Below are 24,147 nucleotides of genomic sequence, written 5' to 3' on the forward strand. Positions count from 1 at the left end.
AGCACCTAGAAAACAACTGGCTGCAAAAGCCACCGACAAGAGTGTTCCCTCTACTGGAGGCTTGAGGAAACCTCATGGTTACAGGCCTGGTGCTGTGGTACTCCGTGAAATCAGATGCTATCAGAAATCCACTGAACTTCTGATTTACAAGCTTCCCTTTCAGCATTGGGTGCCAGAAATTGTTCAGGACTTCAAAACAGATCTGTGCCTCTTGCAGGAGGCAAATGAGGCCTACCTGGTGGGCAGTTTTGAAGCTACCAACCTGTGTGCTATCTATGCCAAATGCATAACAATTATGCCGAAAGGTATCTAGCTAGCATGCAGCATATACAGAGAACATGCTTAGGAGTCCACTCTGAGAAGAAAAATTTCATTCTCAAAAGATATTTTTTCCCTCTTCGTCCTGTTATCAGTAGTTCAGAATGTTAGAGTTTTTTTTTCTCCCATGGTGTCAAAAGGTACCTAAGTATATGATTGTGAGTGGAAAAATAGGGGGCAGAAATTAGCTATTGGTAGTTTTTCCCAGTTTCATTTGTGTGTAAAATTTTAATGTAAATGCAAGACGTAAAAGCATTAATGCACGTAGACTGTTTTAGTGAACACATTTCAACAATTCAACTTTATAATAATAACAAATAAACCTGTTAAAAAATTTCTGGACAATGCCAGCATTGGTTTTTTTTTTTTATTAAACTTTAAAAAAATTAAAACAATTTTTTTCTCATTTTACATAGCAATCCTAGTTCCCACTGGATCACCTCCCCTGTTACAGCACAGGCTGGCAGGAGTGGGTGTGGGTGTGATAGCGATTGGGTTTGGTGTTAGAAGTACTGGGACATACCGAATTAAGGAACCAGTGAAGACAGGAGGTAGTGAGGTTTTCCTGTGTGAAACAGGGAAGCAGCTCATTTCAGGGGATGGAGGAGGCTGCTGCTGCCATTTTACCCAGAAGTCTGTAGGCAGGCCGAGGGCGCTAAGCCTGAGAATGACATGGAGACTGGAGGAAAGCTGGGGTGAGAGGGTCATTGGCCCTGATCTTGAGTCCCACTTCCTGCACACTGTGTGTTGCTTTGGGGATGAGTTGGCGTGCCTTTTGTTTGACTAAGACCGGCAAGCCTGGGGAGGTTTGAGAGCAGCCCAGGAGACTCTGTACTGCTTTGGGGGAAGAGTTCAGCTTCTGCAATCAGTACAACGATTGATTTCCAAGTTGAACTTTTACCATCCAAAGTATCCAGATTCTTTCCCAGAGGATAAAAGTGTGGGGACAGACAGAACTTCTCAAATGAAAACCTGTTGGGTTCAAATCTGGCTTCAAGGAAAAAATCCTAACAAATGCCCCTGGAATGTAGCTATTTTAGGCTTTACACACCAGAGGGCGCTGCTATGCTGCAGGAAAACCATCAGCCACCCTGTCTGTCCTTCTACTAAGTCCTCTCTTGCAGGAGCTGACTAGGAACTCTGCCTGTTCTGGGACAGATCAGTTTTCAGTGACACTCTTAGGCCTTCAGACCTAAGGTCTTAACACAAAGTGTTACCCCAGGACCTAAAGTCAGCAGTTTCCCATAGAGCCTGCTAGGATGAGAGGTGTGGACCCAAGAAGACAGGGAGCCCTCTATTGGTTGTTGACTTGACACACCTCAGCTCCAACCTACCCTTGACCTGGCCCTCTCTGTTTTTCTTCTCTGCCCTGCACGTGAGGCCATGGTCACGTGGGAGGAGGGAGGGCTGTGGAAAGTAGTGCCAGAGCTGCGGCACTGCCCCACTCTCACGGAAGAGACTCTTAGAGATCTTGCTCTGGGGAACTTGAGAGGGCTGAAGCTAGTGCTAGAGTTATTTGCGGTGGTGCTGCTGAGTCTGGGTCTGGGCTAGGATTGGTACTGGTGCTGTTGTTTGGGGCTGGGGCTGGGGAGATACATGAGTGGGTAGAGTGCTTACTATGAAAAAATGAGAAAGTGAGTTCAAATCACTAGCTTGTTGTGGGATATTTTGATCCCACTCTGATACTCCAGAGACTTGCCAATAAAGTTAAACTTTGAATCATGGGACAGAGCCAGCAACTAGCTGACTGGAATTAGGCACAGAGAAGCCAGCAATTTGGAGAGAGAAACACAGGAAGGAAAGTTTGGGGACTAGAGTTTGAACTTCCTTTTTGGGTTCTGGGATGAAGGAGGAGACATGTCTCTTTGTCGTGTCTCTAGCCAAGAAGCAAGGCCAGCTAGTTGCTACTCAGTCTCTTGAGGTAGCAGCTTTTCATCCCAGCCTTTGACTCCTGAGGCTCATTGATAAATAGAACAATATAGACTTAATTTAAATCTATATATTATGGCCACAGCAGGCTGTAGCCATAGGACTGAAAGCCCTGCCAGGCTATAGCCTGAGTGGCCGATGGGGCAGTGACTACAGGGCCCTGGGGCCACAGAAGACAATTAAAATATCAGTAGACAGAAAAACAGCATTTGGTGCTTCAATGTGTGGCATGATCATGCAGACAGAGAAGACATGCCAGCCAGTGCCTTCTGGAGTATGCAGAAGGTATGGCAAAGGCCAGCATTGGACTAATGAATGCAGATTAACAGGGGACAGGCAAGATGGTCCTTTGCTATAAGAGGAAACACCATGAGGGGCCTTCTGAAGGCCCCAATATCAAACTTGGTTCAATCCTGTCCTGTCTGCATTGGAGAAACTCATCCCCAGAGCAATTAAAAGACTTAATACAAAAACCACACTTCTTTGGATGTCATCAAAGACAGAACAGCTTCAATAGATACAACAAAAAGTTCACGAGGGAACAGAAAACAAGTAATTTGGCAAACATTTATAAATGATCAAAGACCAAAGCTAAAATTACAAATAAATGGCATTGAAATTGAGGGTTTGGTAGACACAGGTGCAGACTTAACAATAATTTCATCAAAATCTTGGAATCCAGATCGACCTCTTCAGGACGTAAATATTCAGCTTCTAGGGATTGGAACTTTATCTCAGGTAAAATATAGTGCAAGTGTATAGTGCCAGAAGGACAGGTATTTATTGTGTGTGTAGATGGGAATATGTGATTGGAAGCCAAAGTACAATCTCCAAGATACTGTTCTAGCCTTCTAGTGTATATGTTTTAGGAATTGAACTCAGTTCTTTTTATTTATTATTTTTTTTTTTTTTGGTTTTTCGAGACAGGGTTTCTCTGTATGTTTTGGAGCCTGTCCTGGAACTCGCTCAGTAGACCAGGCTAGCCTCAAACTCAGAGATCCACCTGTCTCTGCCTCCCGAGTGCTGGGATTAAATGTGTGCACCAACCAACGCCTGGGTTTCAACTCAGTTCTTAAGTCTTGGTGGCTAGCCCTTTTATCACCAAGCCATATTGTTGGCTCCGTTCATGCTTTCTTTTGTACAGTTTTTCCATAGAGTTTTAAGTGTTCCTCAAGACTCTTATCCACACTTTACTAAGAGAGTTCTTTGATTCTGTGGTATTACTATGGTAAATGATATTTTGTCACATTATTGCTGTACAGGACTGCAATCCAAATCCAACAAACACCAACTATGCTCAATTACAAAAGATTATTCTATCTGGGGTTTTTAACTGTTTGTGTCCCCTCACAGAAGGCTGTGGAGGGTCACCTGAGTATCCACATATACTCTGCTGCCTGTTGAATGAAACTCATCCCTTATTGCATGTGGCCTCAGAGATGGACTAGAGTGTACAGACCAGGATGACTAGGGGAAGGGTGGGGCCTATGGGAAAGCCCTCATCCCCAGTGCATATTTTCCAATCTGGCCTTTTGTATGGGGAAGAGAGTACCTACACTCTAGTAAGTAACCCCCCTTATCTATGCTCTGTAAACCCGGTAAACTCATGGTTCCCCAGAGAGAACTGTGGCAGAATCATACCACCATCAGGTAAGGATCCTTGCTGCCAAGACTGATGATATGAGTTTGATCCCCAGGTCTCACATTATGGAAGGAATAGGAAGCCTGTCTTCTGGCTTGCACATATAGGCCCTGGCACATGCACACACACATGCACATGCATACAAGATCATACGAAAGAATAAAAGGATTTCCTTCCTTCCTTCCTTCCTTTCTTCCTTCCTTCCTTCCTTCCCTTCCTTCCCACTCCCCTTTCTCAGCATCAGATCTGCATCCAGACCTTAGTCTTTCCTGGCTTAGGCTTCTTTTTGTTCCTCTTTATGTTTCCTACTCTCACTAGTAAACACCTCACACTTCATTCTGTCTCCTTGCTGGTTGTGGAAGGACCCACACAGACACAAGGGTGGCCTCACACCAGCTGAAGCCTTGGAAGGATTTTGGAAACTGTCTTAGCTACTTCTCTATTGCTGTGAAGAGACACCATAACAGGGCAAATTATAAGTAGGCAATCAAGCAAATAAACAAAATCATTTTAATTAGTAGCTTGTTTACAGTTTCAGAGGGTAAGTTCATGACCATCATGGTGAAGAGTCAGGCAGTAGACAGGCAGCCATGACACAGAAGAAACCGAGATCTTAATCTTGTCCCCAAGTTGGAGGCAGAGAAAGAGAAAACTGGGAATGCCATGAGCTTCTGAAACCTCAAAGCCCATCTCAGGTGACTCACCTCTTCCATCAAGACCACACCTTCTAATTCTTCCTGAACAGTTCACCATCTGAGGACCAAGCTTTAAATACACAAGCCTATTATGGGGGCCATTCTCATTCAGACTACCACACAGACCTTCACCTCTGTGCAATGTGAGTGAAGTGCCAGGCAGGGAAAGAACCTCCATGTCTTACCTCCCTACTTTTATGATGCTATTGTGCTTAATACCATGCTACCAGCCATGTCTTCCTTGTGGGGGTCCAGTCTTATTTTTAAAGTCTTGTTCCATGGATGTCCCCCACCCCTTGCCAACATCCTCTCTCTCATTTAAGTTCAGTGCTGGAACTCTTTCCCTCTAGAGAAAAACAAGTTCCCTCACCTCAAAGATACCCCAAAAGGAGTAATTTGTACCTGAATCATCAAGGGTGAATAATGCCACTCTTAAAGTGTTCCTTGGTGAATGGTCTTGCCTTTGCTTCAGTCCCAATGATGGGAGTGACTGTCATTTAGAGTGAAAAGTACCTGCTCACCAAAGGTATTCTCACCCCAAGTTCAGCCTCTTTGAGCAAGGTTCCCTTGGAGAGCTGCAGGATGGCTGTTCTGTCAGCTTGACTGAGCAACAGAATCACCTGGGCAGACAGAGCTCTTCAGACCCACACAGGCTGTTCCTACAGAAAACAGGCTTGAGCACTCATGAGCCCCCACTACTTAAGCTGGGACACTGAGCTCTCTAGGATGTCACAAGTTCAGGGACTCTAAGTCCCATTAGGAAGCTTGGAAGTGTAGGGAACAGACACCCTGGTGTTGTCTTTTTGAATGGGTGATGATGGCAAATGCTCCCCACTTCTCTCCATGGTGCAGATGGTTTTGAGATGCATCTCCCAGGCTTCCTCAGAGACTCAGGCCATTGCAGTACTCCTTCATGAGTGCTGTCCAACTCACACACTAAGGCATCCTAGGGCCAGGCCTCCCACCTTCCCTGGTCCGCATTCCTGCTCCTCGGTGTCTTACTCCCAGCTAGAATGTGAAACTGTACAGAAGCTCCAAGCTCAGGCTGTTTTCAGGGAGACCCAGGCTAAGTGCACCAGGCTGGTGCAATTCATTGTCAATATTGGATAGATGCCTACTATGAAGTACTAGCTAACTCTGAACCACTGCTACAGTTAACCCACAGAAGAGTTGCATGCTGCTGTATCCAGGTGGGTTAGTCAGGGTTCTCTGAAGGAACAGAAATGATAGAATGAACTAATAGATATTAAAAGGGGATTATTAGAATGGCTTGAGGATATGGTTTGGGTTCAACAGTGGCTGTCTCCTGACGAAAGGCTAATGATCTGGGAGTTATTCATTCCACATGACTGATGTCTCAGCAGTCCCATCTGGTACTGGAGCCCAAGTAGGTCCTAGAGAACTGTCAGTTTTCAGTCTATGTTGGAATCCACAAGTGGCTTCTAACACCAGCGAAGGAATGCTTTTGAACAGTATAGATCAACTAGCCAGTGAGGGAGACGGCAAGTAGGCAGAATGCAAAACATTCCTTCTTTCATGTCCTTTTATGTGAGCTGTCACCAGAAGGTGTAGCCCGGGTTTAGAGTAGAGCTTCTGACACTAAATGATCATGATTTAGGGTAGGTCTTCCACATCAAATAATCCAGGAAGAAAATGCACTCACAGGTGTGTCTAGCTGCTTGAGTTTTAGTTATTTCCAGGGTTTTAGTTAATTCCAGATGTAGTCAAGTTGACAACCAATACTAGCCATCACACAAAAACTAATTCTAGAAATAAAGATTGTAGACAGTTGCTATTATTTAAGAATATCATTGCTTATTAAGACAGTCTCATGGACCGAGGCACTTCAGTACTTTCCACAAAATCATTAGATTGCTTCTTTTTAAAGTAGGGAAGCCTGTGCTTTAGGAGTATCATGGCAACATAATCAGAAGAACAATCACACTGAACACAAAACACCTGCTGATGTTACAAAACTGCAGCCAGCAACTCTGAGAGACTGTGAACACAATTTACATTTCTTTCTTGTAATTTTCCCCATGATTATACATCGTAAAAGGAACAAGCATAGTGTTGTTGTTTTGGACACTCAGAGCAGTGATAATGGCTAAGGCTAGGAAGTGCAACTGCATTTCCATGGTGGCAACTGCACACCAGCCAGGGTAATTCCAGGTTGAGAAACACTGTTCCCAAGTCTCTGCTGAAGATACAACAGATGACAAAAAAAACACCCCCCCCACCGTGACAGTGCTGAGAGAAGGAAGGGACACTTTGTCACTCATACATTCCCTTCAAGACACAGAAGTGGAAGACAAGCCTTGGCCTCAACAGTGATTTCTCACAGCTGGGACAAGCCCAGGACTCTGACCAGACACACACAGCACTCCTGCTGTGGGACTGAGCAGCCACAATCCACACTCCTGGATAGATGCATCCATACATGAGCACATTAGACACAAGGTCAACAGAACAGAAAAGTGCCAGGTCATTGACAGAATTTCTGACAACATGTAGGTTGTCTGTTTAGTTTTTCATCTTCTGGAAGAATGTCAGAAGTGTGTATTTTCATCTTCTGGAAGAATGTCAGAAGTCTGTATTTTTTAGGATTCTGGGGAGTTTTCTTCAGCCTTTTTTGGGACCTGGGCATCTTCTTCAGCCTCTTCTTTAGCATCTTCAAGAACCTGGGTATCTTCTTCAGCATCTTCTGGGATCTGGGCATTTTCTCCAGTATCTCTTGGGACCCCTTCCTCCCCTGGGGATTGCATATTCTTTATTCTATTAAAACAAGGAAAACAAACGTTACTTACCAATCTTACAAAGATACTTATTACTCTCAAAACAAACAAGCCAGATCTGGAGAAAAACAAGGACATGGCAGATTCTGAAGTTTCCTGTAGTCTTTGCAGTAAACTAGAGCTGCTGCTTTCATGGCCATGCACATGGACACAGGCTTACATAGGATCAGACCATGCCCTTGTTGCACCATGGTTAAAGTAGTCCAGTTATTTGTGAGACAGTATGCAGGGAGCACTACTTTAAGGGGTTGGGACTTAAGACATGTCCAGAACCTCACCAAAAACATCTACAGTATGAGAAGGAAGATCTCATACCTTTTGACCTTTTGCATCTGGTCGATGGTGTCTGGCAGAGGGGCGTCAGAGCTTTCTGGGAAGAACAAGGTGATGATAGCTGTCATGATGGTCAGACTTCCCATGAAGACGTAAGGCAGGTAGCGGTTATAGGCACCTGTGGTTGAGCAGAGGACCCAGGTTACAGTGAGACTTGTTCTCATTCTGGCCCTTTAATCTCTCAGAACTCTATATATGGCTTATCAAAGTCTGGGCTGCTAGAGAGAAGTCTGACATCTAGAGAGTCTTGTGATGATATAATTTATAATTTATTAAAGCTGGTCTGTGAATTCAGAAAACAAAGTCAGCCTCAAGCCATAGAAGCCAGGCACACACCTGGCTTCAGTCTCAGGATTCTTTCCAGCCATGCTGATGAGAGGCAGCAGTCTGAGACTTGTTGGAGAGCTCATGGATCAGCCCTTTCAGCCTGAGGCAGAGGTAAAAGCTAGTGGCTGGCTGCTTTGCTTTTCTGATCTTCAGCTTAAATCTTGAACCCCAATATCAGTCTCTGGGGCTTTTTTTTTCTTCATGCTACAATTGGCATGTATAACATTAAAGTATGAACTCAAGAAAAAGCTACTTTGGGACCATGGGCACAGGCCCAAGCCTAAGCTGTAGGCAGGACTGCTGCCTGAGTCCCTCCTGTCTGAGTCCCTGCCCAGCCAGCTAGGCTTTCTTTTGTTTTCTTCTCAAATCATTGAGCAAGTGCGGGAGTTTTTGGTTGTAGTTTTTCTAAACAGTCTTCAGCTGCCACCCAAACTTGGGAGGCTTTTGGGATTTTCCTACAGGCCCTCTCCTTGGGCTGACACTCTCAGTTCATGACACAAGCTAGTTCTCTGATTCAGATGTGATGCCTCTCAGTTCGCTGACATTGTTGGCAGATTAGGTAAGTCAATTGGAAATTCTTAAAGGAAGGGAAATCGTTAAAAAAGCTTTTTTTTCCCCACACTAAAAAATGGAAAACACTATTAAAATGGAGAAAATTAGGTCTGCATATGATTACATAATTGGATAGTTTAAAAATTGAAAAAGCAAACAAAGGAATAATCAATTTTACTGGGATTGATGTACTGTCTATTATCATTTTGATAATCTTTGTTGTTGGTTTGGTAATTATTGGTTTATCTCTAAAAAAGTTGGTTGATAGGAGTGCTAAGATGCAGGCCTTACAAAAAACTTATTAAAAAAGCAGATTATAGAGATATTCAAACCCCGATTGAGAAATTAAATGAGGAAACAAATTCAGCATTGCATTTTCAGGTTAAAAAGAAACACTCTAAATTCTTCTTTTTCTCTTTTGTTTTCCGTTTTATTAGAAACAAGCTTCTTTTACATGTCAATCTCAGTTCCCTCTCTCTCCCCTCCTCCCCTGCCTCCTTACCCCTCATCCCAACTCCTTTCTGCTCCCCATGGTGAGGCCTTCCATGGAGCAATCTTCAAAGTCTTGTCATATCATTTGCAGCAGGGCCTAGACCCTCCCCCCGTGTGTCTAGGCTGAGAGAGTATCTCTCTATGTGGAGAGGACTCCCAAAGTCCATTTGTATACCAGGGATAAATACTGATTCACTACCAGAGGCCCCATAGATTGCCCAGACCTCTAAACTGACATCCTTACTCAGGGGGCACTTTAAATTCTTAAGAAAACCACCATTAATATATCTAGTAACCTTACAGGAAGTAACTTCATGAACACAACATCCACATTCCCAAGAGGTGGGGTGGGTAATTTTTGGTTATGGTTATTTGCCATTGTTTAAATGGATTGGTTACAAAATGTTGGTTAAAGTTAGGAAGAAAGTTGAAGAAAGGGGATTAGATCCAAGGTTTTTGTTTTGTAAAAAAAAAAAAAAAAAAAAAAAAAAAGGAATACAGACATGATAGGATAAAAGTGAAGATTATTGAATCTAGTCTTGAAAAGAAAAAGGGAGTTTATAGATATAAGATAAAAAGAAAGATTATTGAATCTTTACTTTTAAAAAGCAACTATTAGTTTTAAGTACTTTACATTAGACTGGACTTCTGTGTATTTTATACAAATATTGTATATTGATACAAATTTGAGATTAATTTGTCAAGACATATCGTACATATGTTTCTAATATTGTTCAAGGTATTATACCTATACAGCTCATTGCAATGCAATGCAAAAATGCAATGCAAATTTCTAGTTCTTGAAAGTTATTATTACCAACTGTATAAGAAAATAAAGAAATGTAGGTGAATAATTTAGTCGCCTATTACATTCAAATTTGTAGTCATATTAGGTGTGTTTTCAAGGTCAAACAGAGATATATTTTAGATAGATAGGTTATCTTCAAACACTTTAGAGATCTACAAAATATGGCATTTAAAATGTTTTAATAACAGAATTTTTTCTGACAATGAGACTTGTCTACTCCTAGCAGCACCACTCTACTTCAGAAAAGATGATGGGCATCTAAGAAACTCCACATGGAGTTTACTTTCTTTGTGGCAAAACTAAGCCACTGGGCAAGAAAATACCATTGCCTCGATTGCTGACATTATGCTGTCCAAATTGGACAAACAGGACACAAAAGAGAGTGACTGCAAAACCTTGCCAACAAGGTGGGACAGTCCTTCAAAATTCTGCTTCACAGAAACATCTGTCAGATATGCTAGGTTGGTAGGCTGAAGATGGATGCCCCAACATTGCAAAGGAACCTTGGGTGACTGTCCAGGCAGCCAGCTGTTTTTTATCATTTTTCACAGTTTTGGAAGTCACTTGCTTGTACTTCCTGCTTACTCAGTTAATAATATTTCCTTCTTGGTTCTCTGAGTGAGTTGAAGACTAGTTAGTATAGTTATAGTTTTCATTGTTTACCAGACTCAGAAAAGAAACTCACTAAAGATGTGTAAAGTATAAATGGTTTGAAAGATAATTAAAAGATAATTTCATAAAGCAAATTACAATAGAAAGTAAATTAGGTACAAGAATTTGGACTCACCAACATAGGATAGATAATGAAGTATTTTCTCTGAATTTGTCAAAAGCAAATGGACTAGACATTGTTGAACTTGTTGCCTGTATATATTGTACTTACTGTATATAGTTTTTCTTATGTTAGATCTAGCCTTGTTTTTGTTTAGACAAAAGAGGGAATTGCAGTGATATATTATTTATGATTATTAAAGCTTGCCTGAGGATTCAGAAAGCAAAGTCAAACACAAGCCATAGAAGCCAGGCACACACCTTTAATCTCAGTCTCAGGATTCTTTCCAGCCATGCTGACGAGAGGCAGCAGTCTGAGGCTTGTTGGAGAGCTCGTGAACCAGCCCTTTCAGCCTGAGGCAGAGGTAAAAAGCTAGTGGCTGGATGCTTTGCTTTTCTGATCTTCAGCTTGAAGCTTGAACCCCAATATCAGTCTCTGGGTCTTTATTTTTTGTGCTACAGTCTCAGAACCCAGACCTGACACAGATGTGCCCAGAGGTCCAGCAGTGTCCACAATGGACAAGGGAGATGTATAGGAGAGCAGAGACACCAAGCTGCAGGGTTCCCAAGAAAACAAGGTCCTTGTCCAGGACAAAGCAACTCTCCATCTCTTCAGCTGTGTCCCAGTTTGATTTGCATTCTGGTTAGACAAGGTGCTGCAGCCCATTAGAGCCACGTACCATGCTTTCAAGTACTTGCTACTCTCAGGGCACTGGCTGCTAAAGTTCAAGGGCTTCTGGGGCTACAGAGCAAGTTCAATCCCAGTTCATACAACTTAGTGAGCCACTGTCTTGAAAAGTAAAATGGGGGCTATGGAGATGGCTCAGCTTGTAAAAGTGCTTGCTGCTATGCCTGGTGGCCTGAGTTCAATCCCCAGAATCCAATGTTGTAAAGAAAGAACGAATTTTAAGACTCCCCTAAATTGTCCTCTGACTTCTATATATACACTGGATAAATGAAGTGTTCTACGCCATGGTCACTGTCAGTCCATCAGTCAGACCTCTTGTTCATGCTACTAACTCCAAGAAGAAACTCCTCTAGTAAAGAACACTGTTTCCCTAAAGAATTTCTTAGGATGAAGAAATTGTAGTTTGTGATGAAATAGAAAGCCTCACACTTTCTCATCCTCATCCAGCTGGGCTGTGAGTTACTTTCCATTTGAAATGGGTGCCTTCTTCTCCAGCCAGGGTCCCAGTAAGGGATGCATCCTGCTAACTATAGGGCTTGTGTCCATCTCATATTGAGGCTATTTAGAGCTTCTGTCCCATCCATTCCACCAGTGCACTGTGGTACTCACCAAGGTAAACAAAGTAGGGAGACAGGATACTGCCAAGGCGGGATGCTGTGGAGCTGACCCCTACACCCATGTTTCTCACCACAGTGGGGTACAGCTCAGCCGTGTACACGTAGACCATGGAATAGGCAGAGGTGATTCCAAACTTGCCCACCATCACCAGGAGAGTAGAAATATAAAACAATTCTGGAGAAACAAAGGAAGGATAGAAAAGGCAAGAGGGACCAGTGTAAGGGTTGCTCTGGAGGAGTTCTCTTGACTTTCAGCCTAAAATGAACTCAGATTTGGGGTAGAGAGAGTCGGTCAGTTTGTATACCTTCCTATTGAACCAAAACACCATGGCTTAGATTTCTTTCTAAGGGGATTACTAAAAGGAGAGTGGGCACTTCAGTTGTGTGAGGGTAAAGGTATTCCTCAACCTAGAGGCCCAGACAGTATGTGAACCTCAGCCCGATCTGCCTGCCTTCCAGAAGTCATCCTGGGTTAGGGATGAGCTGCTTGCCCAGAACCTCATCCTGAGGGCACTGTGGAGTTAACCAAGGACTTGTATATGAATGGGGGAGTTCAGCTCTAGCTCAGTTCATGCTTGCAGTCTACTCAAGAAGTTCACAGATCTGGGCTTTTGAGGTGGCTCAGTGGGTAAGGGCACTTTCAGTCAAGCCTGAGAACTTGAGTTTGATTCCCAGGACCCACACAGTGGAAGGAGAAAACTGACTCTTCCCATTTCCTGCTTCCCACGTCCTCTGGCCGATACATGTGTGCTGGGACACATGTTTCCCTCCTCCAAATAAATAAGTACAGTATTGAAAAAAATTCTATAAACCATCTGAACTTAGGGATGATCCTCTTACTGACTTCACTGCCCAATGAGTATAACTAGTGACACAGTGGTCACTCTACTCAGGTGAGAGCCACTACAGCCACACCCAGGTTCCTTCTGCCACAAAAGGGGCTGTTCCTATAGAGGTGGGCCCCAGTATCACAGTCCTCAAAGTAACCATCAGACATTCCAAAAGCCACAGGGGAATGGATGATTATGGCAAATGATGGACAAATAAGGCTTGTCATCTGTTCCACAGGTTGTCAGAAAGGGTTCCTCCTGTCTAGTAGTGGGATGGTTTTACCAGCAAAGTCCTTCCCATAGCCTCTGAGACTGTTCATCTCTTTCTTTTTATTGGTTACTAGTTCATTTGCTACCCTGAAGCACACTGGGCTCACTACCTGTCATAGCGTTGTATCTATCTATCTATCTATCTATCTATCTATCTATCTATCTATTTTTTTAAAATAGGGTCTCATATAACAAAGGTTAGCCTCAGACTCCCCAGACAGCCAAAGATGAGCTTGAACATCTCATACTCCTGCATCCACCTCCCAAGTGCTGGGATTAAAGGCCTGTGCCACCACTGTCCAGCTCTCCCTGACTTATTCATGGTGTTCTGTTACCTCATTTAAATTCTGCTGAATACCTCTGTTCAGGATGCTATCATGACTGCTCTTTAGATGAGCTCTAATATCCTTTCTTTCTGTTCACAGAAGGTAACAGCATCTGAAGATTAACAAGCATTTATTAACTTGTTTGTTTGTCCTCTACTAGAAAGAGAGTGCAACAAGACCAGCTATTGTTTGAATAAATAAACAGACCTAGTGTCATGACTTTTCTTCATTATTCTAGAAAGGAAAATGGATATCAACATACTAACTTGGGTCTAGGGCATAATTATAATTAACCGATTGCCCAATGCTTTCTTCCCAACAAAAGCTCTGACTTTGTGAGGCCATCTGTTGATTTTTGAGTGAGCACTGTACACATGTAACACAGATCTAATGGTTTTGACTGTACTCACTTTCTGGTTCAATGTAAATAGAACAGAGAAGACTCAGGGCTGCAAATAAACACCATCCATACCTGAAGGCACCAGCGGCAGTAAGACAAGGACACTGCCACCCAGGAAAAGTGAACCAGCCATGGAATAGCGCCTGGTCACATGCTGCAGCAACAGCCAGGCCAGCACATAGGCTGGGACTTCAACAGCTGCTGAAAGGAAGCAGTTCAGGTAGATGTTCCCATTCAAGGTAGGAGTGGCAAGAGAAAGTCCAAAATAGCCCACTGATATGGTCAGCCTGCAACAGGGGACAGAAGAGAGCTGGAGAAGCAGTACCCATCTCTCCAGACCCATACAACTTACAAAGTATTCATTTTGACAAGTTCTGAACTGCTCTCGATGCAGGGTATGGAGAGTAGTAGTAGATTTCACTCTGTGCCTTACTTCCTACTATAAAAGTTAACTTTCCATAGGTAAATCATTTGCCAATGGACCTTCAGAACATTTCATCAGCAAAATGATTTATTAATTCTCACTGACTTCACTAGAGGAAAAGTCCCAACCTGTACTTCATCAGTAAAATCTTACACTAAAGCATTTACAAAAAAACCAATTGCACAACTCTTGTCAAATCTCTATCTCCAAAAACATTTACATTACAATTCATAACAGTAGCAAAATTACAGTTAGGAAGTAGCAAGGAAGATAATTTTATGGTTGGAGTTTACCACAACATGGAAATGTATTAAGGGGTTACAGCATTAGGAAGGTTGAAAACTACTGCTCTATGTATATCCCAGAAGGGCCATATCCAACTTTTTTGTTTCCAGAAAGCTCTTAGCAGTATCTGGAACCTAAATGATAAAGTGTCTTCCCTGAGACCCTCCTTCAAACCCCCACTGTCCCAGCCAGAGAGTGTGGGTCTTCAACAGAGAACACTTTTAAGAGGAAACAGACAGGCATGGGGGTGGGTGGGTGCAGGGGGCATGTGCAAATGATAGACACCGTGGCACCACTGTAGAGAAGCTCCCTCTATCTCCATGAGCACATTAGAGTTTCTGTCAGGCTATTTACCACAGATAATCTACTGAGGGAGAGGACAAGGGACAGGAACAACTAAGCAAGGACCTGTTGGATTCCCTTGTGGGTCCCTAGATCCTAAACAGCCTCTATGATCACTTTCTCCTTTTCTGGGTTTCCATTACATAAGAACTGTTATGTCCCTGTGGCTGCCATCCATCACAAGGAACAACCCTTGCATCATGTGATGGCAGAGGTTTTCAGCTTTGGTCTGAGGCAATGTCTGTAGAAAATGTCCTGAGGGTGGGTAAGGCTCAGGCAGGTCTCACTTACGCACCACAGGATTATAGACATGATGGTGAGGATCCTGATATTCCCGGTTCGGATCAGATCAAAAATGTGGTGTGACTGAGCCTTCTTGGGATTTTGGTCTTCCTCTTGCTGAAAGAATATAGTTAATGGTATAAGGAGGAGAAAAACTTGGAGAACACCTGGAATCCATCATTTTCACTATCTACTTCTTAAAAGTTAAGATAGCATTCTAAGGTTCTTCCTTGAAAAGACAGTACAGTGACTTTTGATGACCAAGTCCCCATGCAGGCTCAGTCAATGACAAAAGGGAATGAAGGACAATTAGGGATAATGAGAGTTATCCAGCAATTGCAGAGGTCCAAGGTGACAGCCACCTCACTGCATTACCCTGCCCATTCTCACTGCCACCTTTCAGTGAGGCCTTTGAGTTTTCCTATGCAAGGTTGACCATTTTTCACAGAAAAATAAGGCTGCATATTTTACTGAAATGACATATAAATGGAATGAATATTTTGAGTCCTACCATGGAGCTGCTGGTCTTCTTCCAGAAAAAAATTAAATTGAAATTAGAAAACTGACCCACACTTCACCCAGAGTAACTTCCTATGAGATTCCATAGGGCCAAGGCCATCACTAAACCACATGTCTAAACACACTCATGCTCTTTCCTATCTAACCCAGCTTGGTAGCTTGTTTTTAATTAATCAGTAGTTCTGCAAAAGGTCAATTTGGGACTCAAAGAAATACTGAGACACATCATTGCCTCAGTGATGCCAATGAGGCTTACGGATTCACCCAGACCTATCCCTTACTTAAATCCCATGAAAGCCACCTCACTTAAAATGACCTCAGTCACATTTCAGCCCTGACTTTTGTGCTTCAGAGCCCTTCTAGAGCATGCTGAGTAACTGTTGCTGCTGGGCCACCACTTACGGACTCTTGGTGGCTATCAGCATCTTGGCTGCCTATAACAACTTCTTCCTCTCTCACAAGCTCCAAGTCCTCATGAGCCCAGATCATCTCAAACATGCCTGCTGCTTACTCTACAAGAAATGATTCAAGGCATATGAGATCAGGGCCTGGAACCCCGGGTGATAGGGAAAAAACAACTGTCAGAGCCAGAAGCTACTGTGTGCAAATCTGCCAGTGTTCAGATTATCTTTTGATGACAATCCTTGAATTTGTGGGATATTTGTATACAGTGTGAAGATGTAATACTTTGATTGGTATAATAAAAAGCTGAATGGCCAATAGCTAGATAGGAGAGATAGGCAGAGAAAGATCTCTGGGAAGAGAAAAGACAGAGTCAAGCCAGCTCCGAGGAAGCAGGGTGGGCAGTACAGAGAGATGCATTATTGAGTCACAGGGTGGAATCTAGATTTAAAAATATGAGTTAAGCTATATGAACTAGTTAGGAACAAACCTGAGCTAAGGCTGAGCTTTTATAATTAATAATATGTCTCTGTGTCATTATTTGTGAGCTGGTGGCCCAAAGAAAATCTCTCTATACCCTGAAGCATAAGAAACAGTAGCTTCTCAGAATGCTAAGTTGATGGAAGCCTCTTCCTAATGAAGGGTATTTTATTATTAATAGTCAGGGTTAAGCCAGACATAGTGGCATATGTCATCAGTCCCAGCTCTTGGGATGCATAGGCAGTCAAATCTTTGTGAGTTTGAGGTCAACCTGGTCTACACAGATTTCCAGATCAGTCAAGGCTACATAATAAGAGCCTGTGTTAATTTAAAAAGAGAGAAGAGGAAAGAGGAATGGTTAAAAAATATTATTACTTGGATAGGAAGTAAAGGACACATGGAAAAAAATCCATAGGCGAGAATAAGTAGCTAGAATCCATTCCTCATGCTCTGAGGTTTGTGTGTATTCATGGTCATGCATGTATATGTGTATGCACCACATTAATGTATGTGTATATGTAGGCTAGAGGTTGACCTAGGGCATCATCATCAATCACTTTTCTACCTTATACTGGGGACAGGATCCCTCATTGACTGGTTAGCTGGCTGGAAAATAAATCCCAGGGATCCTTCTGTCCCTGCTGTCCCAGTGCTGGGATAAGGGGCACACTCTGCCATGCCTGGCTTTTTGGTTGGCTGTTGGCACCTGAACTGAAGTCCTCATGCTTGCGTGCTAAACACTTTATACATTGAATCATCTCTCCATTCCTTTAACTTCTGCATTGTAATCAGACCTTGCCTAAGGATGGCTGGGATTTGGGTAGAGTAAGGGCTGGGTTCCTGTGAGCTGTGCTATATGCCCCTGACCTAAAATGACCAGTGTGAGCCTTCCACCAGCTTCCACATGGTACTTACCTCATTTACATCAAAGATAGTGGAAGGTGCAACAATCCCATTGGTTTTGGCAGCTCTGCGGATGATCACCTCTGCCTCTTTAATTCGGCCTTGAGAGACGAGCCATCGGGGGGATTCAGGAATAAACCTGGAAGTACAAATGCAATCTAGTGAGGCCTCCTGTTCATTTACTCTCCCAGAGGCTGGGCATGCTAATCTGCAGATGGGAGATGAGGTTTCAGATGCAGGGGTAGATGTGTGCAGTGTCAGGTGTTCATAAGGTGTTCATGGCCCAGTAACCACCTGAGGTATGATGATGCTGAACACCAACTGCAGTGAGAAAAAGTTGGAGCATCTTGTACATCACTAGGGGATCCATCCCCATCTGGCTGGCACCTGCCTGTCTGCAGTAGTGGTGCCCCCTTCTGGGCATTAAGGAGACAAGCACAAGATGGGCTCCTGGTGCCTGGCTCCTGCTGACAGTGAGGCACACCCAGATCTTGCTGTCTTTACCCTGTCCCTCAGAAACTCCTGGAGCATCATTAACATCATTCCTTCCTCACTCCTCTGATTTAGTCACAGACTCATCAGTCTCTTTACACAAAACAGCGTAGTTCTCAAGGCTGGAGACTTGGTTTGTGGAGTTTCAGTGGATATTTTCATTATCCTTGTGACCAAGCAGCCCTCTCTCCTCTGTCCTAATCAGGAGCCACAATGCATTGTAACTTCTCCCATTATTCTCCAGGGTTCTTGCCACTGTGCATGGATGAGGATCTCACCTTAGTCTAGTCTATTATATATAAGGAGTGATTCTTGCCTGGTTCCTCTGTCAAGTTCCATGGCTTAGAATGGCCTATACTCTATCTGCCCAATGCTCCTCTCTTGGAGGTGCAGCTGGAGCCTGCATTCCTTTGAATAGCTACTCAAGGAAGCTCACTTCTGGAACTCCCCCTTTCTTTACCTTCTAACACCTATGGCATTGTGCCTCAGCATCAAGCAGCTACAGCCCAGGTCTTGCTGTCTTACCCCGGGATTTGAGAATTTCCCAGAATTTCCCAGGTTGGCCCCTATCTGCTTGCAGAAAATTCTTAGTTCAACCTAGAACCTGGCAGAGGACAAGCAGGCTGTGTCTTGGGATTCTGTGTTGTTTTGGCTTTTCAGAATATGGAGAGACTTTCTGACTTGATTTATAAATAATATTTACTACCCTTTTCTGGGATCTAGAATCGGAGTTTGGTGGCTACTGCTGCCCTCTACTGGACATGAGACAGAAGCCACCCCACAGGTAGGCAGCCCAAGGGGCTGGGCCACACTCACCACCAGAGAGCCGCACACAGCACCCCTGGCATAGTGATTGCCAGCTGCAGCATCCTCCAGTCTCTGATGAAGTATGCAAACAGAGGCAGCACCATGAAGCCAAATGCAAAAAATATGCACACTCCTAAGGTAGCGAATATAATTCGAATTGACTTGGAAAGAATTTCTGTTCCTGTAAAAAAAAAGGGGGGGGGCAAGCCAATCATTACTTAAGGCTATTTCCTTATGAATCTTCTGTGGTATTATTTTCAACATAGAGACAAGGAGGGAGCCTGAAATTGCTGTGTTTTGAGGCCCTGGAGGGGTCACATCTGAACTAAGTCTGCTTTGCTTTGCTCCTGGGTTGTTTCTCTGAGGTCCCTAGGCAACAGTGCTCTCATGAAAACATCATCAGCATCTTCAGCCACAGGCTAAAGAGGTCCTGTAAATCCTTAAATGGGCTAGAATTCACCAAAGGCAAAGTCTTTACTATGGCCGCACATGCCAACTATTGTCCTTCGAGGACAAATGTTCTAGTAAATGTGAAAAGAAAATAATAACCCTTTCCACAATACAACTCAAGGAGCCCAGTGATCTGATTCCAAACAGGGAGACTGGAAGCTTTCTGGTGGGAACAAGGTGGCTTGTCTGAGGCAGAGCCTTGAAGGGTGGAGTATGACCAGAACCTGAACTGGACCACTCCACTCACTCACCTTGGTGGACACTGATAGCCACCAATGCTCTGCATCAGCTCCCTTTCCTGGGGAGTCTGCCCATTATACCCCACCTCCTTGGTGTGCCCCCCTCTTTCCTCAGGTACCTAAGCCCGTGACTTGTAAGTCCTTAAAAATGGATACACCATGGTGAATCCTAGTTAATGGCTTAATTACTAGTGAAGCCAAGGGGCCTCCAGTCAGACGCCGAAGAGAATTGGACATCAGAAGTCAGGAACCATTGCCAGGTTTAATTCTTCAGCTGCTAATCTAGGTTTATTTACTAGGGAAATCTAACCACTTTCCCTAGGAGGAACATCACAACTTGTCTCCAGAAAACTGAAAACAGTATCTAGAACTGAACTCAAATTGATGTCCATACCCAGGACAAATGCTGCCACGTAGTTGGATATATGACCCAATCCAACAAGGGTAAAGAGCGCAGTAAACATCTCGTAGCTCACAGAGAAGACCTGCAGGAAGCTGCATCCAGTGTGTATGCCGATGGTCAAAAACAGCACATTCTTCCGACCAAACCTGGGGAGGAAAGAAGGGTCACAGAGAAGCAGCTGGGAGAGGCAGCAGCAACTGACTTCACTGAGAGGGGCTTTCTCCTGTCACAAGGACTGGCACCCAGGGTAGTCCTAGTCTCTCAGTCTCCATGCTGTCATTGAATTTCAAAATTTCCTGGATGAATTTGTAGCCTGGACCCTGAGGTGCTCCAAAGGGAGTGCCACACTGATGCTAATGACTGCAGGGGATGGAAAGGGATTTGTTAAGTTTAAATCTACATATTCATAATAATTTTTAAAGACAAAAATACATGTAAAAAACTCATATATAACTGCATTACAATTTGTCTTTTATAGCATCAAGAGTATACTCCCTCAGAAGTTAAAATTTTTAACTGTATTTATTTACTTTTTTTTTTTTTTTTTTTTTTCGAGACAGGGTTTTCTGTGGTTTGGAGTCTGTCCTGGAACTAGATCTTGTAGACCAGGCTGGTCTCGAACTCACAGAGATCCGCCTGCCTCTGCCTCCTGAGTGCTGGGATTAAAAGCATGTGCCACCACCTCCAGGCTATTTATTTACATTTTAAAGAGGGGATTGAGAAATAAAAACATGACAGAAATTTTATATACTTTACACAATAAAGTAGACAAACACACACATATTTTGATAAACAAAGTAGCCACTTGGGAGCAAAGTATATTTACAAAGAAATGGGTCAAAACCTGCAATGTAGTAACAGGCATACCTGGTAATTGTGTGCACTCAGTTTTATTACTGCAGGCAGCTGAAGCAGCATGATAGACAACCTGAGTGTTTCTTCTGTGGTACCAGGGATGGAAACCTTAGGTCAGTGTTCTACAATTGAGGTATATATCCCAGCTCACAATTCTATTTTTTTTTGTTTAAAAGTTTCCTTTCATTTTTATTTATTAGGGTATACCCATGTGAAGATCAGAGGTCAACTTGTGGATTTGATGTATCCATCCATCATATGAGTACTGGGGGTTGAACTCAGGTCATTATGTTTGGCAGCAAGCACATTTACCTATTGAGAGGGCAAAAGGTCACCAGGCAAGCAATCTAACTTTTTCCCCCTTGAGTTAAAAAATTATACTTATAATTTTATTTTCTATATATAGGTGTTTGGTCTGCATATATGTCTAGGTACTATATGCATGCCTAGTGCTCTCAGAAGTGAGAAGAGAGCATTAGAGCCACTAGAGCCAGAGTTACAGATGGTTGTGAGCCTTTATGTTGGTGCTGGAAACTGAACCTAAGTCCTGCAAAACAGTCAATGCTCTCAGTGTCTGAACTATCTTTCCAGCCCACAATCTAACTCTTGGGGAAAACAAACAAACAAACAAACAAACAAACCCCCCAAAAAGGCAACAACAAAACACCCTCCAACATTCACCCAAGGAGCTGAGATCTGGAGAAATTTTTATCTTTCATAAGTGCAGGTATACAAAAAGTACACCTCTTCATTTATTGAGGAAGTTTCAACATACCAGCACAATAATTACATACAAAAATCAATGTTGGGATAATGTACCTTCATGGAACCAAATTTTCATAAAATGCACAAAATGAAAATGCCTATATACCGTCTATATCCCTAGAACTGGAAATGATGCAAATTTGAAATATATAGCATAATGAATCATAGAAAATGATACAATTCAAAATAACTGGAGGAGATGGGCATAGTTCAGTGGCAGAGTGCATCCTTAGCACCCACAGGGCCCTGGATTTAATTTCCAGCACAAATGAAATGAAAATATAAACAGTTGCCCAAAAAAAATCCAACAAACAAAAATGTTAATTACGGGCATTGATTATGGGCAACTAACTGCATGAAGGCAGTCAGAGGAACAGGAGACTTGCATCATTACCTATAGGGTAGACTGTTGTCTTTGCTTAGATTAGCATGCATCTGTTTTCTTTTGGTCATGTGTTTTTGGAGAACACATTCACCTGCACTGTATACATGCAGGACCTTCTCCTCATCCCATGCAGACTCACACACTAGTTTCTTTGGGAAGTACCCTCTGACACATGGAAACACTGCTTTCTCAGGTTTCTAGGTGTCCATCTGCCCAATGTGTTGCAGTTTTCCTGAGTACCATCAAACAATGCATCAATCCCTTCTCTGGACATAAGCTTTTTTTTTTTTCCAAGACAGGGTTTCTCTGTGTAGCTTTGTGCACCAGGCTGGCCTCTAACTCACAGAGATCTTCCTGCTTCTGCCTCCTGAGTACACAGGTTCTTAAGTGTGGAGAGCTGCCATGCGCCGCGCCAGAAGATGGCGCCGGTTTCCGCCTTCCACCATCCCGAGGGTGAGCGCTCTCTGGAATAAACAACTCCTTATTTGGCTTGGTCTAAGATTCAAACTTGCATCAGCAAATGTGAGCCTATCCACCTTAGCCACGTGGTGTTCTGGGGCTGGCTGGCAAGAGTGCTTTTAAGCTGTGGGGGGGTCTGAGTCAGAAGATTGTTTCAGTTTCCTGAGTAAACTGCTTAAGGAAGAGTCTCGGTGTTGCGTCTGCTGGTCGAGGTGGTCGAGACAAGTGGTGGCCTGTACGGGGAGTTCCTCCTCTGAAGAGACTCAGAACCTTCTGCAGCCAGGGCAGTGCACTGGTAAGTCCCAGGTGGGAGGGATAAAATTAAGGGCCCGTGAAGAGGGCGGAAAATCTACAGACCGGGACTAGATCGGTGATAAAGTTTTCCTTTCTCCATAGATAAAGAGAAAAAAAAGGGGGGGGGGGAATCTTGTGTTGTGCTAAATAGGGGCGTGTCGATCTCGAACCCAATTTTTGTGGCCCTGAATGAGTTGCTTCGCTTGAAGGGCTTAAAACTAAAACAAAGTACCCTAGATAATTTTTTAGATCAGGTGGACATAATAGCACCCTGGTTTGCAAACACTGGACAGCTTACAGTTCCTTCATAGGAAAAATTGGGGAGGCTATTGGACCACTGAGAAAGGAATTTCCTACTTTAGGATATCTTCATTATATGGATGACATATTATTGGCTGCTAAGGAAGAAAAAATGTTAGAGAAGGCCTATGTAAAATTAGTAAAGTTGCTTGAAAGAAAAAGGCTATTTATTGCCCCTGAAAAGGTTCAGAAAGAAAAAACTGTAAACTATTTGGGAACAAAGATTAGTGAGAACCGTATTATTCCACAAAAGGTAGAATTGAGGAAGGATAATTTGAAGACCCTAAATGATTTTCAAAAATTATTAGGAGATATAAATTGAATTAGGTGTTATTTGAAGCTACCGAATTATGAGTTGAAACCTTTGTATAATGTGTTGAATGGGGACTCGGCTCTAGATTCCCCTAGACAATAGACTTCTGAAGCAAGAAATGCCCTACAGAAGGTAGAGGAAAGATTACAAAGTGCCTTTCTACAGAGGTGTAAAGAAGGAGAAGCCATCACTATGTGTATTCTTCCTACATATTATCAACCTACAGGCTTGCTTTGGCAAGAGGGACCGCTGCTATGGATATACCCTAAAATATCTCCTGCTAAATCCATTGAGTATTATCCCACTGCCGTGGCAAAATTAGCCTTAAACGGGATCCAGCAATGCTTACAATATTTTGGCATAGCCCCCAATATGATTGTGGTGCCTTATTCCAGTCATCAAGTTAATATTCTTTGCACCACAATTGATGATTGGGCCATCCTGCAGTGTGGATTTGATGGAGATATAGACAATCATTATCCTAAACATCCATTATTGGGGTATTTTAGGGAACATCCCGTGATATTTCCAAGGATAACCTCATCTCAACCAATTGTGGAAGCCCCGAATGTGTTTACTGATGGTTCTAAGACAGGTTGTGGAGCCTATATGATTAAGGGGCATAAGCCTGTGTTACACCAATTTCAACCTGGCTCCCCTCAGATTGTGGAATTAAAAATAGTATTAGAAGTTTTTAAGGCCTGTCCTTTTGCCTTTAATTTACTCTCAGATTCAGCTTATGTTGTTAATGCTGTTAAGACATTGGAAGTGGCTGGGCCTATAAAAAGTGCCAGTCCAGTTTGCCTTTTATTTCAACAACTTCAAAATTTAATTTGGCAAAGGAAAGCTTGTTTCTTTGTGCAACATATAAGAGCGCATACAGGTCTGCCAGGACCATTAAGTGAAGGTAATGATAAGGTTGATCACTGGACCAGAATGGAATGTATATTTTTGA

The 24,147-nt window shown here is 43.0% G+C and overlaps 1 protein-coding gene across 1 annotated transcript in view; it reads right to left on the bottom strand.

Moving 5' to 3' along the window:
* LOC100755213 (solute carrier family 22 member 21) overlaps positions 1-24,147 on the bottom strand; it is a 56,324-nt gene that overhangs the window by 17,285 nt on the left and 14,892 nt on the right. Inside the window, exons 3-8 of the mRNA XM_035447739.1 lie at positions 19,813-19,967; positions 18,739-18,910; positions 17,452-17,569; positions 16,105-16,116; positions 15,140-15,237; positions 13,866-14,080 (exon numbers count right to left, since the gene is read on the bottom strand). Of these exons, the coding sequence (XP_035303630.1) occupies positions 13,866-14,080; positions 15,140-15,237; positions 16,105-16,116; positions 17,452-17,569; positions 18,739-18,910; positions 19,813-19,967 (770 nt within the window). The remainder of the gene's footprint in view (positions 1-13,865; positions 14,081-15,139; positions 15,238-16,104; positions 16,117-17,451; positions 17,570-18,738; positions 18,911-19,812; positions 19,968-24,147) is intronic.

This window comes from Cricetulus griseus, chromosome 7, assembly GCF_003668045.3.
Source record: "Cricetulus griseus strain 17A/GY chromosome 7, alternate assembly CriGri-PICRH-1.0, whole genome shotgun sequence".
In the NCBI taxonomy this organism is placed as follows: domain Eukaryota; kingdom Metazoa; phylum Chordata; class Mammalia; order Rodentia; family Cricetidae; genus Cricetulus; species Cricetulus griseus.